At 42.3% G+C, this 15,636-nt stretch overlaps 1 protein-coding gene across 2 annotated transcripts; it reads right to left on the minus strand.

Moving 5' to 3' along the window:
- Positions 1 to 543: 543 nt before the first annotated feature.
- LOC142213253 (phospholipase A and acyltransferase 3-like) lies at positions 544 to 13,084 on the minus strand. 2 transcript variants are annotated; one of them, XM_075281541.1, is made up of 6 exons: positions 12,921 to 13,084; positions 12,691 to 12,757; positions 9,461 to 9,560; positions 5,606 to 5,886; positions 3,172 to 3,203; positions 544 to 930 (listed from the first exon to the last, which is right to left on the minus strand). In XM_075281541.1, the coding sequence occupies exons 2-6, from the start codon at positions 12,700 to 12,702 to the stop codon at positions 918 to 920; spliced, it is 438 nt and encodes a 145-aa protein (XP_075137642.1). In that variant the 5' UTR covers positions 12,703 to 12,757; positions 12,921 to 13,084; the 3' UTR covers positions 544 to 917. The 2 variants fall into 2 exon arrangements, with proteins under 2 accessions (XP_075137642.1, XP_075137641.1); XM_075281540.1 differs by having other exon boundaries at positions 3,067 to 3,203.
- Between the last annotated feature and the right edge of the window lie 2,552 nt (positions 13,085 to 15,636).

The following is a 15,636-nucleotide window of genomic DNA, read 5'->3' on the forward strand; positions in this document are numbered from 1 at the left end:
AGCAGATTCTTGAGAATAATGTTCAAGAATCAGTGACGAAGTTGAAGTTACGCCGGGGATGGATATTTCAGCAAGACAATGATCCAAAACACCGCTCCAAATCCTCAGGCATTCATGCAGAGGAACAATTACAATGTTCTGGAATGGCCATCCCAGTCCCCAGACCTGAATATCATTGAACATCTGTGGGATGATTTGAAGCGGGCTGTCCATGCTCGGCGACCATCTAACTTAACTGAACTTGAATTGTTTGTCCAAAATACCTTTATCCAAGATCCAGGAACTGATTAAAAGCTACAGGAAGCGACTAGAGGCAAAAGGAGGATCTACTAAATATTAATGTCACTTTTCTGTTGAGGTGCCCATACTTTTGCACCGGTCAAATTTTGGTTTAATGCATATTGCACATTTTCTGTTAGTACAATAAACCTCATTTCAATTCTGAAATATTACTGTGTCCATCAGTTATTAGATATATCAAACTGAAATGGCTGTTATAAACACCAAAATATTTAGAACTAAAAATGATTAAGATTAATAGGGGTGCCCAAACTTTTTCATAGGACTGTAGGTGTTACAATCTCCACAGTAGTGAGTGGACTGATACGTGAACTAGTGCTAAAGCCCTTTGTGTAGGCCCTGCCAATGATGACTGCCAGCTTGTCAGTAGAAGGTGCAGAATGGTTGGCTGATAGCGTTGTATCCTCAATTCCTTGTCTGTGACTTGTTATGATATAGGCGAGTGTATTGTAAGGTTCCGGTGTTATAAGGGCTGAATGAGGTCTTCTTGATGTGGAAGCTTTCTGTTGGTTTTCATCACAAATGCTTTATCATAGTGAATTACTTGGCAACAGCAGTGGCTATAAGTCCAGAAGGCAAAGCAACAAGCCCGAAAGTCCCAGCGCCTGCAACCATCTTCATGTTCTTTCCCTATGGGTAAAAAAGAAACACATTTATACTGTATTATGTTATAATACATTTTCTTGACAAAAACATACTGTAACCGCTCTCTCTCTCTCTCTCATTATTCTGTGGGTTCTTGCATCTGTGCTGCGTTATTTCAAGGGCCTACTTAAAAAACAAACAAAAAAAAAACATACTGTAACCATTGTAATACAGAACTGTTAAATATTCTGTTATATATTGCAGAAAAAACTGTGGTGTTCTGTTGGAGATTTTGCTGGAATCAAGAGTGGCTTAAAGGGAGTCTATTATTAGAAAATCAGCTTTTGAACTAATGGCACGTTGGAATAGCCTTTAAAGGGGCTCTATCATTGGAAAAAGTCATTTTTAACTAATCACATCCTTGCATAGCCTTTAGAAAGGCTTTTCCACACCTACCTTTAGTATGTAGATTGCCTCAGTGGTTTCTGTATAAGTCCGTTTTTATTCATATGCCAATGAGCTTCCAGACAGCACAGGAAGTTCCCAGCAGCACTCGTCCCTGCTATTTTCTATGTGTGTGTGCAAACAGGAAGCTGAATCATCAGAAGCAGTAGCCTGTGTTGTATACACCCATAGGAAACAATAGCAAAGGGGGTGCACGATGCATCGTGCACCCAGTCTAATTAGCATATGAATAAAAACTGACTTATTCAGAAACCACTGAGGCAATCTACATACTATAGGTAGGTGTGGAATAGACTTTCTAAAGGCTATGCAAGGATGTGATTAGGTAAAAATTACTTTTCCCAATGATAGAGCCCCTTTAAAAAGTCGTATTCTACTCCTAGCTTCCATTCTCTTCGTCTCCCTGCCATTTCCATAAAAGTCTGTTTATTGCGACATGCAAATTATGCTCACAGAACACAGGGGGCGCTCCCCCTGTGCTCCGAGCACTCACGTATCATAACCACATCCTTAGTTAATTCTGTTCACGCCCCTCTTCATGTTCTCCTGATCTTCTCCCTTGCGTAGGCATTTGACGCTGCGCTATACACTGACTGCGCATGCTCTGCCGCTATAATGCGGTGGTCTGTGAGCATAATTTGCATATTGCACCGTGAATATGAAGACTAAAGTGGAATGGTGTTCATAAACATCCCCCTATGTGTTACCTGAGGTATTACATAGGACTGCAGGTAACAGTTGTAATGCATAATGTCATTTATCATACAGATTGTTTTACTTCCTTCCTTTTTTTAATGCAGCATTCTCCGGGCCTGGTGTTTGTTTTTTTTGTTTGTTTTTTTTTGGAAGGCTGAAGTGGCAAAACTAATAGCACTAGACACACAGCTGACCCCCTAGGTATTTATGACAACAGAGAAATAAGACTGGACCAGACATGTAAGTAAGCTCTTACTACTTTCACTGTGATGTTTCATGAAATTGTATTGATACAGAATGAACTTAAAGGGGTTTACCCATCTCATTGTTTCAGCAGTCTGCCTGCTGTCTCTTCTTCTCTCTTACTGCATTTCTCCCCCACCCCCATCCCCTTGCTGAACAGGCCTGAGACTCTCACAACACTTATGCAGATCAGATAATATGCAGATGCTTGTGCAGAACAAGCTCAGTGTTATCTGTGTATTTACTTAGAAAGATAACAGATTTAGGCCTTATCAGCAAAACTGCAATTAGCTGAACAGATTGTCCTGCCATCAACAGCAGTGAGTGAGTGACGTCACTTGTTCTATACGTCTGTGGTTATAGGAACGACATATAAACAATGGGAGGAATAAGTTCACATAGCAGGCACACAAAGCAGCATTTCTAAAGCAACATTCAATAGATAGGATCCTTGAGATGGGACAACCCCTTTAAGTTATTTGCATTTTATGTAAATCTTGGTAAGTACGTGACATATATAGGAGTAACAATTTGCACAGTAGTGCGTGGACTGATAAGTCAAGAAGTGCTAAAGCCCTTTGTGATGGCCCTGCCAACAAGAACTGCCAGCTTGTCAGGAGAAGGTGCAGAATGGTTGGCTGATAGCGTTGTCTCCTCAATTCCTTGTCTGTGACTTGTTATGCTATAGGAGAGTGTATTGTAAGGTTCCAGTGTTATAAGGTCTGAATGAGGTTTTTTATTTCTTTTCATCACAAATGGTTTTTCATAGTGAATTACCTAATAGCAACAGCAGCGGCTGCAACAACATCAGCAGTAGCCTCTATAACCATAGCACCAACAGGGGCTAAAGGTCCAAACCAAATTGAAGCAATTCCTACCAACCCATAACGTATAACACTCTTCGCAGTCCTTCCCTATGGGTAAAAAAAAAAGGAACATATTTGTACTTTATTATGTTATAATACATTTTCTTAACAAAAACATACAATACTATCATAATACAGGAGACAACTGTTAAATATTTTATTACATATTGCAGAAAAACTGGGGTTTTTTTTTTTTTTTTTTGCTATCTAATTTCTGGCATAAATTATATTGATTCTGTCGCTGGCTCTCCTCTCTCCCACTTAACTTGTGGTTTGCCCAAAATGTTCAACTTTTTGATGCCTGGAAATTGGCATAAAGGTATTAGTTTATCCGAATAGATGATGTAATCCAGCATCAGTGACAATGAAATATAAAATGTAGCTTTTAATGCATTATTGTCTAAAAAAAAAAGTGTGTTACAAAAGTAATGATAAAAATAGGAGGTTTGTGGATAGCATTGCTTATGCGTTTCGAGACATGTATCACAATACACTAATCGACTTTTAAAACAAACAAAAAAAACACACCCTTACATAATTGCATCCAATTCATTAACTCTTCATAAGCAATCTATTACAAAATACAACATTCGTTGGATCATGTTCACATAGAAAAACGCATGATGTCATTATAACAGATTATCATCAACAAAGGTCCAAATATAATGAAACCTGTTAAGAAATTGCCAGATAAGAAATTCCCCAGTAGCTGCTTCTGGAACTTGGGAAGAAGGGGAAGGGCAGAGATAGTGAACCCTGATGCTAGGCCCACCCCTTGTCCCTACCTGCCTGCCACGACTACCCTAATGGCAGAAGACGACTGGACAATAGAGATGAGCAAACAGTAAAATATTCGATATTCATTTCGAATAGTCCCTCAATATTCGACTATTCGAACGAATATCGAACCCCATTATAGTCTATGGGGAAAAAATGCTCGTTTCATGGGATCCCACTCTTCAATTCAGGAGTCACCAAGTCCCCTATGACACCCCAGGAAATGATGCCAACACCCTGAAATGCAACTGGGACAGCAGGGGGAAGCATGCCTGGGGGCATCTAACATGCCCAAGTCACTGTATTACGTCAGAATCCCTGTCAGCTTTTTCCCATAGGAATGCATTGACCAGCATTGTGTGCAGAGCAGGGTTTAGCGCATCTCTGATGCAGCAGAGCTGAGTGTGCAGCAGGGTTCAGCGCATCTCTGATGTAGCAGAGGTGGCCGTGCGCTCAGCTTGGCTGCATCTCCGGAGTAGGCGAGCTGAGCGCACGGCCAGCACTGCTACATCTCGGCATAGGAATGCATTGACCAGCATTGATTGGCCGAATGCCAGAGTACAGAATTCGGCCAATCAACGCTGGTTCTGTAGGAGGAGGCAGAGTCTAAGATCGGTCCACAGCAGTCTTCATTCTCGTCCGATCTTAGACTCCATTCCCACCTAAATAATGGTAATCCCTAGCTACCCCTGCCTGTACATCTATCCCTGTCTCACAGTCACATAGTTCACAGTCCCAAATTACCCGAATGTTAAATCCACCATTCATATAAATTGGAGGTCACCTGATTTAGCCAGCCAATTCCTTTTTCCGATTTTTTTTCGATGCCTCCATTGTCGTAGTTCCTGTCCCACCTCTCCTGCGCAGTTATTGGTGCAAAAAAAAAAAACGCCTGGGAAGGTGGGTGGGGATACGAATTTTTAGTGCGTTTGCCTCGTGGTATTTGATTGGAATCGAATACCTCGAACGGCCTGATATTCGATCGAATAGTGTTCGCTCATCTCTACTGGACAACAGTCCCTTCCTATGACAAGTCAAACATAGAATACAGACAAGACAAATAACAGAACGAGAGGTCAAACTAGCCAAGGGGTCGGAACAAGATGGGAAACTAAGTAGAAAACCGGAATCCAGACAAATAGTCAAGAAGTCAAAGCAAAGGTCACAATACAGAATATCAGAGAAGAGGTACTACGCTAGCACGCTCTAAGAAGCAAGGACTCACGTTTAGACTAATGACTGTATATGGGAAGCCCAGAATCCGCCCCAGAGGTGATTGGAAGGTAAGATTTCAATCATAGAGAAACAAACGTTGTTCCTATATACTATATACTACTGAATAGAGATGAGCGAATATACTCGATCGAATACCTCAGCCGCATAGCTCCCGATGCAAAAACACTTCCGGGGCTTCAAATTTTTACTGCTCCCCCACCTTCCCTGCCGCCGGGAGCTATGCGGCCGAGGTATTCGATCGAGTATATTCGCTCATCTCTACTACTGAAAGCATGTCCCTCAAGAAATTGACAGTTACTAACTAGTGTTCATAAACTTATGCAATGGGAAGAGTGAGCTAAAAAAATAACATTTTTTCTTTGCTATTAGTGCACCCCTCCCCCCCTGTATATTCTATGAACCTTATACTGATGTAAGCTACTAAACCCATAAATTACCTGATCAGAGTAGCTGCTGCCGTATCTTAGTTCTGTTACAAAGTGTTCGCAGTTTGCACAGGTGACGGCATACTTTTTCTTTTTCCCCACTTCTTCTCGTGCTGCCTTTACAATTTCATCTGCCGGACGGGGATTTCTTTTCTCGTCATACTTGTTATTTACTCGATAAGTATCTTCACCAGCGACTGTTTCTAATGACTCTTCCTTCACCATACCTTTACCTACTCCTGGCAGAGAAGAACTGGACGAACAGGACGAACCGGACGAGCCAAGCAAACCAGCTATTTAAGAAGTAGAATGTGATTAGTTAATGGACTGTACTTTGTTTTATTGGTGTACTGTATTGCTAATTGCTTGCAGAATTTTTGGAATGATACAGGTTTATCACCCTTGTTGTTTCCCTTTATTGATAAAATCCTTTAAATAAACAGTTTTAAAAAAAAAAACAAGAGACAAAAAAAGTATTTTTTTGTACTAGCTGTACCACTATCTTCAAAGCCTGGGGTGCCACATTCACAAAGTGACATCTATTGCGAAACTAGACTAATAGCGTGGTCGCGTGATGGCACAGCAATGACTGCACAACATGCAATGTGCCCTCCTTCTCCTTCCCTGAAACCATGACAGAGTTGGACTGAGATTTCTTGAACCCACCAGATAAAATGATGCTAGGAGTCCACTCCCCAACAACCCCTTGGAAACAGACCATAGTACCCTTCAAATTTGGTTGTCTTTTGTTGGATCATTATTGTGTTAGAACTTGGGCCCATCGGAGAATACTCTTTTTGGTCAGTCTGACAGTGAACCATGATACGGGCTACAATATGCCCATCTCCGGAGGCGTGCTCATCCAGACACTGGGCTCAGATGTTGGAGGTTAGATGCAGATTTTGTTAAGAACCATAAACACAGGTATCCTTTACAGACTGATGACCTTAGGTATAGGGAATGTGAAGCAGTGCCAATGTTTCTTATGGCATCCCTCAGCTCCTTCTACACGGAAGGTAAACTGATGGCAACGTGGTCCATTCTTCTGAGGAGAGGGATAGGAGTGCAAATATTGCACAAAAAGAGGCAGAGACAGTGCATGAGACTGTACATGAGAAGACAACCTGGCTACAGTAAAGAAATTGTGGCTGGGCTTCTGACAAATGACCAAGACAAAAGACTATCACCATTAAGATGGTTAGTGAGAATTTTTAACATTCTGCAAAATTTTTTGTTTTATTTTGCATTTTGTTTCCTCCAAATAATTGTATAGGTAAAATGTAGTTTTATAGCTGGTAAAAATTAAACATGCTATGCTTTTCAAAAATGCACAAGCGTTTAAGAATGCTTCTTTTTCTTCACTTTTTTCCCTGCAATGTGGGGTTGATATTAAAGGGGTTGTCCCATCTCAAGGATACAATCTATACTTGTAGCTTATGTAAATTGGAGACTTTTCCTAAATGTATTGCTTTAGAAATTCTGCTTTGTTTGCCTACTATGTGAACTTATTCCTCCCATTGTTTACACAGCTTTGCTATAACCACGGACCTATAGGATAAGTGACGTCACTCACTCGCTGCTCTTGCCAGCAGGACAATCATTCAGCTAATTGCAGTTTGCTGATAAAGACTGGTCTGTTATCTCTCTATGTAACCACACAGATAACACTGAGTCCATTCTGTATAAGCATCTGCATATTATCTGACCTGCATACGTGTTCTGTGTCCATTCAGCAAGACGGAAAAGGGGGGAGAGAAATACAGGAAGTGAGAAGAAGAGACTGCAGGCAAGTGCTGGAACAGTAAGATGGGAAAACCCCTTTAAATAAAATTTTATTCAGTTTTCTGTGACTGTAAAATGCCTTGTTTCTTACTGCATTTCCACAAATGATAATGCAATATGTGGGCCTGATCTTAAAGGGATTATCCACTTTCCCAAATTGAGGGCTTATTTTTAAGATCTGCAGGGGTCCAACACCCAGGGCCTCCACAGATTTCCGGTATAGAGGTATGGTATGTACAAACTGTAGCGGTGAGTGTAGGTACTGCAGCATTACTACAGTGTGTATAGCAGGTGAGCAGTACCGGAGATCTGTATATCCTAAGAATAGGCCATCAATTTCACAAAGTGGATAACCCCTTTAAGGAATTTATTCAATATCAACATAGGGTCAGTTGATCTGTCGATTTATAACGGCGAGGGCAAGTAATATTCAGTTTAGGTCCTTAACCACTTCAGTCCCGGGCCAATTTGTGGTCCAGGACCAGACACATTTTAGGTTTATTTTGTATGTGCGGTTTTGAGGGCTGTAACATTTTTCTCGTATGTCTCAGTCAACTAATTTTTGCGTCTTTTTTCGGGGACACATAGGGCTTTATTTTTATGTTGTTTTTATTTTCGAATGTGTTTTAAAAAAATTTTATATCCGGGAAAATATAAACATAATAGGAGGGAAATTGTGTCTGGTTTTCTATTTATTTTATTTAATAACACAAAGTGTCACTGAAAACCTTTATAAAATAGTTCTTCCTCTCCATTACGGTAACTTTTATTTTGTATGGTGTTGTCGGGGGAGGGGCTATAACCTTTAATAACGGCATATTATTAGCATTTTTTTTTAAATTATTATTATTATATTTACGTTTTTTTATTTTATATATATATATATATATATTTTTTTTTTTTTTTCAGATTGTGTCCCTATAAGGTGATAAGAGACCTTTGGGACATCTGATCACTTTTTTTTTTTGTATTGGAGGCTGATTTCCCCTGCAACTGAGGCTGGTACATTTAGCCTCAGTTGCAGGAGGAATACAGCCTCCTGCATGCTGTATACACAGTATACAGAGCTGATCTGACCTGTAGGACCCAGCAGCTCTTGCAAGATGCTGCTCCTGGCGGATCACGTGACCACCAGGTCAGAGGGCGGCCACATCATGGTGGCGCCCATAGCCATGTATACAGCACTTATTGAGCGCTGTATACACAGTGAACGAGATGGCAGGGAAGGGAATAAACCTTCCCTGCCATCTCTCTGGGAGCTCCGGCTGAAGTTACAGCCGGCTCCCAGCTTCAGTAGCTGCACGATCTCCGTGCAGCTGCTGTGTTCTGACTGGACGTATCGGTACGTCCTGTCAGAACAAGGCAACCACTTCCTGGACGTTTATAGTCTATGGGCGGTCCAGAAGTGGTTAAATAATAATTTAGTAGAAGAAGCTAAGTTATAAAGTTAACAAGAAGTCCAGGGGTCTCCCCAAGACAGAGCTGCCCCTTCTAATCAGCTTGTCGAGTCTATTCCTATCCTTGGTTGGTATGCTACTCCCCCAGCAGGCCACTCTGAAGAAGATGGCTGATGCTACTACAGAGTTGAAAAAGCCCTAAGAAGTGCCCCCTGGACTCCAAAGGCCCTCAGCGTCCTGATCAGGTAGAGCCTGCTGTGACCCTTTTGTGCAGCGCATCCAGGTGATCGGCCCAGTCCAGCTTATTATTGAGGAGCACACCCAGGTACTTATAGATGTTGACTATCTAAATGCCCATTCCCTGGATGTCCACTGGTTTTGGAGTATATGTCCACTTGTAAAAGTCCACCTCCATCTTCTTGGTCATCCCAGCATTAATCCTAAAGTGGTTCCACTGGCACCCAAAATCCCAATCCAAAATCCCGGTTCAATTCTCTGTACTCCCTGTCGTCTCCGTCTGTAATGAGTCCTACTATTGTAGAGTCATCGGAAACTACCTCACTAAATAAATAGTAGTATATAGTAGTATAATATATAGATGAAAGCTCTCAGTAGCATGAAGTTAGCATACCGTATATTTATGGTGTTTGGCTGTATTTGGGTTACGGTTATTTTACTTTTATCTTACTTGTTAAATGGACAACTTTCCCATCTCCAACATACACGCCCCAGTGCTGGTAAACACCACGATAAAATTCTACTAAATCGCCTGGCTCCGGATAAGAACCCTTAAAAACAAAAACAGTGTACAGTATATTATTCTGTAAATAACAATAGGAAAGGTATGTGTACAAAAAGAAAATATGGATTCAATTTTACCGTGCTCCTTTCTAGGCACCGCTATGGCGTTTGTTCTCCAGGGTAAATAGATCAGTCCAGAGTTAGTTATCCAAAAACAAATCATCTTTATTTGAGATAAAAGAAACTTCCTGTCCTGGCGGTCCGGTCCTGCTGCTCTAATGTCTTCTCGCCATCTGTAACATCCCGGATCCCGACCGCTGAGGTCGCTGTCACATGTGGCTGAGACTTCCACCACAGGTTAACACTGGACTGATAAGACAGGACTGCGCTGGGAGACACTGAACACCGCCTGGCGTCAGCATCCTCCGGGTCAGCCCATTCATTTGAGCCGACTCCGGGGGGGGGGGGGGGGGGGGGGGCGACCACAACAGTCGTGGCAGGCGGGTTTTGACCCGAAAGTGACGCAGCTCCCCATGTCACACTCTGTGCCAAAACCCGCTATACTGCCCCCCGTGTGAACTAGCCGTTAAGGAGCAGCCTTCCACATGTCAAGCCTGCTATTTAGTGAGCAGGAGTAAAATGATGGTAAGTTTGTTTACTATATCCATTAACCCCAATTAGGGAGGTCAGGTCACATTATCTGCCGCCATTTTCTGACACCATGTGTTCATTTAAACTGGGGGAAAATGACTTATTGTGATTTAAAGACATATTAGTGCTATGTATGACCTGTATACATTATTTTGTAATACTGTCCATAAGAACTAAATAAATATATGTCTATACCAGTTTGACTCATTATAACCTGGAATGTCACATGACACATCTTTGTACTATGAAAGACTGCTATGGATACCTTGACAGTAGAGTCTAAGGGCTAGTTCAAGGGCTAGTTTTTTGCAGGCGGATTTTGATGCAGAATCTGCCTCAAAATCTGCCTGCAAAAAACACTCCCATTCATTTGAATGGGAGCCTTTCGCTCTTTTTTCCCCGCTAGATATTTTTTTTCCACTAGTAGGAAAAAAAGCAACATGCCCTTCTTCCCGCACATTCCACGTCGTGAGACTCACTCCTGTTTAGGGCCAGTCATTCAAGCCTAATCAGGAGGGGAATGCCGCGACTGAATGACTGAGCAGAATGATTGATATTGAGCCTTTTCTGCGCAAGAAAGACCTTTGAAAGGGCATTAACACTCAGTGATAGACTTGGTTGTCTAGGGCCCACCAGTGGAATTGTTTCTAGGGGCCACTGCCAGGACCCCTTCAGTTCTGCTGTAGTGAGACAGGGTGGCTAGAGGTAATAACAATGCTTTTCCCACCATACTATGTGCACCACGGCCCTAACTAAACCCACCATTATACCCTATATGGAAAGTGAGCAGCGTGCCTCCTTGAATTGTTAGCATTACCGGTAGCTGTACTGTCCTGGAAAAGCTGATGGGCAGAGGCCCTGGCTGCTGGACCCCAGCAAATGTAATATTGATGGCCTATATTAAGGATAGGCCATCAATTTTAGAAAGGTGGATAAACCCTTTAAAAAGGTTGTCTAGGAATTGGAGCAATGTAGGAGGTGTAAAATAAAAAATAAAAAGCATATTCACCCGTCAGGATAGGTCCTAGATACCTGATTGGTAGGAGCTGACACCAGGCCCCATGAGCTGTACGGAGCTGCTTCCAGCTGAAATCTCCATTGTATAGGGGGCTAGACACCTTCACTGCAGCTCAGCTCCCCCTGACTTCAATAACTGCTGAGATGCAGGGAAGGTATACAGTGGATGGAGAGTGTACAGGACGGGTGCTGAAAGCGGCTCCGTATAGGGGCCATGTGTTGCCCCCACCCTCACAATCAGGTATCTATTTACCGTATATACTCGAGTATAAGACTAGGTTTTCAGCACAGTTTTTGTGCTGAATAAGCCCCCCTCGGCTTATACTCGAGTCAAGCAAAAAATTTTTTTTTTTTTTTTTAATATTTTTTTTTTTTTTTTGGGGGGGGGTGTCTATGACCAGTTGCAATGGTAATGTATACAATCTCCCATAAAATAGTGAGAGAAAAAAAAGCTTTAGAAAATAAAAAAAATAAAATAAATGACAGTTCTAAATCCCTCCTTTCCCTAGAATACATATAAAAGTAGAGAATTACGGTGAAACACATACACATTAGGTATCCCTGTGTCTGACAGTGCCCGGTCTACTGAATATAGGGGATCTGCAGTGCTCCTGTTCCGTCAGGAAGGGGTTAATAGGAGCACTGCAGATACCCTATATTCAGCCAGGCTGGGGGGAAAAAAAACAGTCCTCAAGCTCAGGGAAGGGGCAGACAGACAACCAAAATACCCCCTCCCGTTTCCCAGTACCTACTGCACCCAAAAACTCCGACCATTTTAATTTTTTAAATTTTCCAGTAGCTGCTGCATTTCCCCTGCTAGGCTTATACTTGAGTTAATAAGTTTTCCCAGTTTTTTGGGGCAATATTAGGGGGGTTGGATTATACTCGAGTATATACGGGTATGTCCTATCCTGAGGATAGACCAAATAAAATTAAGCACTGATAACCGCTTTAATATTCCCCCATAATGATACACACAACTTAATGTCCCCCCTCCACAAGATATTAGCCCACTTCCCCCACACAGTATAATGGCCTCATCACTGGTCCCCATATACACTGTGGGGCATAATACTGTGTGCAGGGGCAACTATGGGGCATTATAGTGCGTGCAGGAATGCGGGGGGGGTGTCAGTCGGGGTCTTCAGCGTCGGTCAGAGGGGCCTCATGTCAAAAGTTTTCCATGGGGCCCCGCCACCCCTAGTTATGCCACTGTGTGTATGTGTATATTTTATAAATGCTTATGTATATGCTTGAGGGACATCAGTGAAGCCAGGGCCTCGATCTATATACAGAGACCCTTGCTGTCAATGTCCACCCCTGAATGCTTGAATAGCATTTTCTAGTTAGTGACATCATCCTTTTCCTATATTGTAGTTTGCTGTGTTTTATTGTAAAACAAAATGTCATGAAGAATAATACTTGTCATATTACTATATAATAATCATTATATAGAAGCTGCGGAGAACACTGTCCATAAATACTGCAGAAAAGCTTCCCTCTCCTTACCTTTAATGGCATGGCTGCTGTTTCCTCTGTGCTCCGGCTACTTCTGGGCCTATAGAATATTTCAGACCTATTAATGTAAATTGAAAAGCTATTTACAGCCACTCTGTTACTACGGCTATACTATATACTGTTATGGATCCGTAAATACAGTTAATATTCAGAAAACGTCTACGATTGTAAGTTATTATGCACATTACATTATAATCCTATAGATCATATAAACTACTTACACTACAGCCGATTCCTCCTCTGTCTCTATTGTAGGCCTGCTGATTCTTTCACTTTCACTTTCCAGTCCGCCCTGTATTGTAACGGTAAAAGTGATGGAAGTAGAAGTCAGGCAATATTAACCCCTTACTACCACTTCTGCAAAGTCCAACTCCGCCACTAGGAGCTTGGCTGAAGGCATCTGGAGGCTGGTTGTCACTCGCCCTGGGTGTGGTGCATTTTGGTTGCAGTTTTTATCACTGATAGTTGTCTGCCTGGTTCTGCTATCTCTTTCTTGCATACTTAATATTCTGTAAGGGTTGGTTCACACTAGCGCTTGTATTCCGTCCGCAAGGAGTACGCATGGAGACCCCCCCGGATGGAATGCAATCACAATTGCAAGCGATGTTCTTGCAAAGCACACGGAGCCCATAGACTATAATGGACTCCGTGTGCTTGCCGCACACTGCCCACACGAATGAATTGTGTGGGCTGTGCGCGGCAAGCACACGGAGCCCATTATAGTCTATGGGCTCCGTGTGCTTAACTGCACAGCACGTGCATTAGCGTTGGTATTCCGTCCGGGGAGGGGGTCTCCACGCGGACGGAATACAAGCGCTAGTGTGAACCAACCCTTACCTGCACGGCATCTCAACCATAGCACATTTACTCCACACTGACGGGTGGCCGCACTGGATAAAATGTCACACTCGATAATGAATAAAGCTACGTTAAAAATGAGCACACCATTGTTTCTTGTGCAATTCTCCATCTGTTTGATATGTCACATGACCCCCTTCCCATTGAAAAAAGTAAAGTTGAAGCCAAGATGGCGGCTTTGCAGATGGCGGCCATGGGCGTCACCTGGCCTCAAATATTATTATTATTATTGTTTATTTATATGTTTGTTTTCCCCCCTCCCATGCCCTAATATGCCACAAATGGTTAGGTGATATCTGCAACCACTTCCATTGTATCTGGGTGTATCCATACTTATACCCCCATAGTGACTGCCACTCAGTATAATGTAACCTCCGCAGTATAATGGCCTCCACACAGTATAAAAACCCCTTAATGGCTCCTCAAATTATAATGCACTCTTATGTCTTACACATAGTATTACGTCACCTAGTACCCCCTTGCATAGTATAAGTTCCCCTTTAGTGGTCTCCACATAGTACAATGTCCCCTTGTTGCCTGACACTGTATAATACCCCAATGTGGCTTCCACACAGTATAATGTCCCCTTTTGACTCCCCCTAATAAAATACCCCCACACAGTATAAAGCCGCTTATGCCCCCCACATAGGAAAATATAAAACTATAAAATAGTTATAAAAAGTCATAAAAAAGTAATAATTACCTTGACTAGTTTCCCCAAAACAGATCTTTCAGTGGCTTAGAGTAGCAGGTGCGATGATGTCACTTTGGTATTGTGGAACCCTTTGAATGGCGCGGTCAGATATGAGCTGTGCTCCGACCAGGGCTTATGGAGCAGGGTGTTAGGTGTCAGTTACAGCTAAAACCGCTCCCAATGCTGTGGGTGGTCGCGAAGGGGTTAAAGGGCTATGACATCACAGGGCTGGCTGGCTACTGATTGGTTGAATACATGGCATTGTGGGTGATCTCATATTCCCAGAGTTCCTTTCCCTATGTCCTAACATGTGCAGCAGCTATTTTATGAAAAAAGCGATTCGTGAGGAATTTCGAATTCAATGCAAATCGAATATTACTTGAAATTTGAATCAAATTCTACTTTGATTTGCTCATCCCTACCTGTCACAGCATATGAAAAAGAGGCCTTCCGGCCGTTGCGTGATGTTAGGTGTTACAGGAAACTTGATCCAAACCCTACTCAAGTGTTTAACCCCTTTCCTGCCACAGCTAGCCTTCACACGGAGTAAACACGCGTGTATTTTTGTAAAATACACGTGTAAAAATAAGACTCCCATTGACTTCAATGACATTTTACAGGCGTATTTTTACATGTGTAAAAAATATCATTGAAGTCAATGGGAGTCTTATTTTTACACATGTATTTTGCAAAAATACTTGCGCGTCTACTCTGTGTGAAGACTCCCTTAAAGTTATGGACAAAAGCACAATCATGCTTGTTATGGATAAAGCACATGCATGCAGGAGTTGCGCCTTGAATGCCTTCCCAAATTCTAGCCAAGTGTAACCTGCGGATGAAATTACTAGAGATGAGCGAACACTGTTCGGATCAGCCGTTCCGAACAGCACGCTCCCATAGAAATGAATGGAAGCACCTGGCATGTACACTTTGCCGGCGGCCGGTCGCCATGCCAGGTGCTTCCATTCATTTCTATGGGACCGTGCTGTTCGGAACGGCTGATCCGAACAGTGTTCGCTCATCTCTAGAAATAACTGAAGCAGAGCTTTGACTTTCCGCTGTGGTTTATCAATGAGGGTTACTCAATAAAAGTCTCGCGCCATGGGCTCTGTGCCCGAATCAGCAGAATCCACATGACGAAAGAGGAGGACGCTTCGATTTTCAGTATTGTGATAAAAAGAAGCGTTCATCACTGCCTCCCTTTGACAACAATGAAAGGAGGACTCCGAACAGAATTTGGAGCTCATTTTGAGGCAGAATCTGACTTAAAATCAGTGGCAAATTCCTCCATGTGAAAAACCAACCAATTTTTACCCAAACAATGAGAAAAGATGATCTCCAAAAAAATATAAATATACAAACAACAAAAAAGGGACCATAGAAAA

This window comes from Leptodactylus fuscus, chromosome 7 (genome assembly GCF_031893055.1).
Source record: "Leptodactylus fuscus isolate aLepFus1 chromosome 7, aLepFus1.hap2, whole genome shotgun sequence".
In the NCBI taxonomy this organism is placed as follows: domain Eukaryota; kingdom Metazoa; phylum Chordata; class Amphibia; order Anura; family Leptodactylidae; genus Leptodactylus; species Leptodactylus fuscus.

What these genes read in the sequence shown, in the direction of transcription:
- LOC142213253 (XM_075281540.1), bottom strand. An exon ending in GAAAGTTGTCCATTTAACAA is followed by an intron (nt 5,887 to 9,460) that starts GTAAGATAAAAG and finishes CTTCTTAAATAG; the next exon opens with CTGGTTTGCTTGGCTCGTCC. An exon ending in GCAGCAGCTACTCTGATCAG is followed by an intron (nt 3,204 to 5,605) that starts GTAATTTATGGG and finishes TTTTACCCATAG; the next exon opens with GGAAGGACTGCGAAGAGTGT.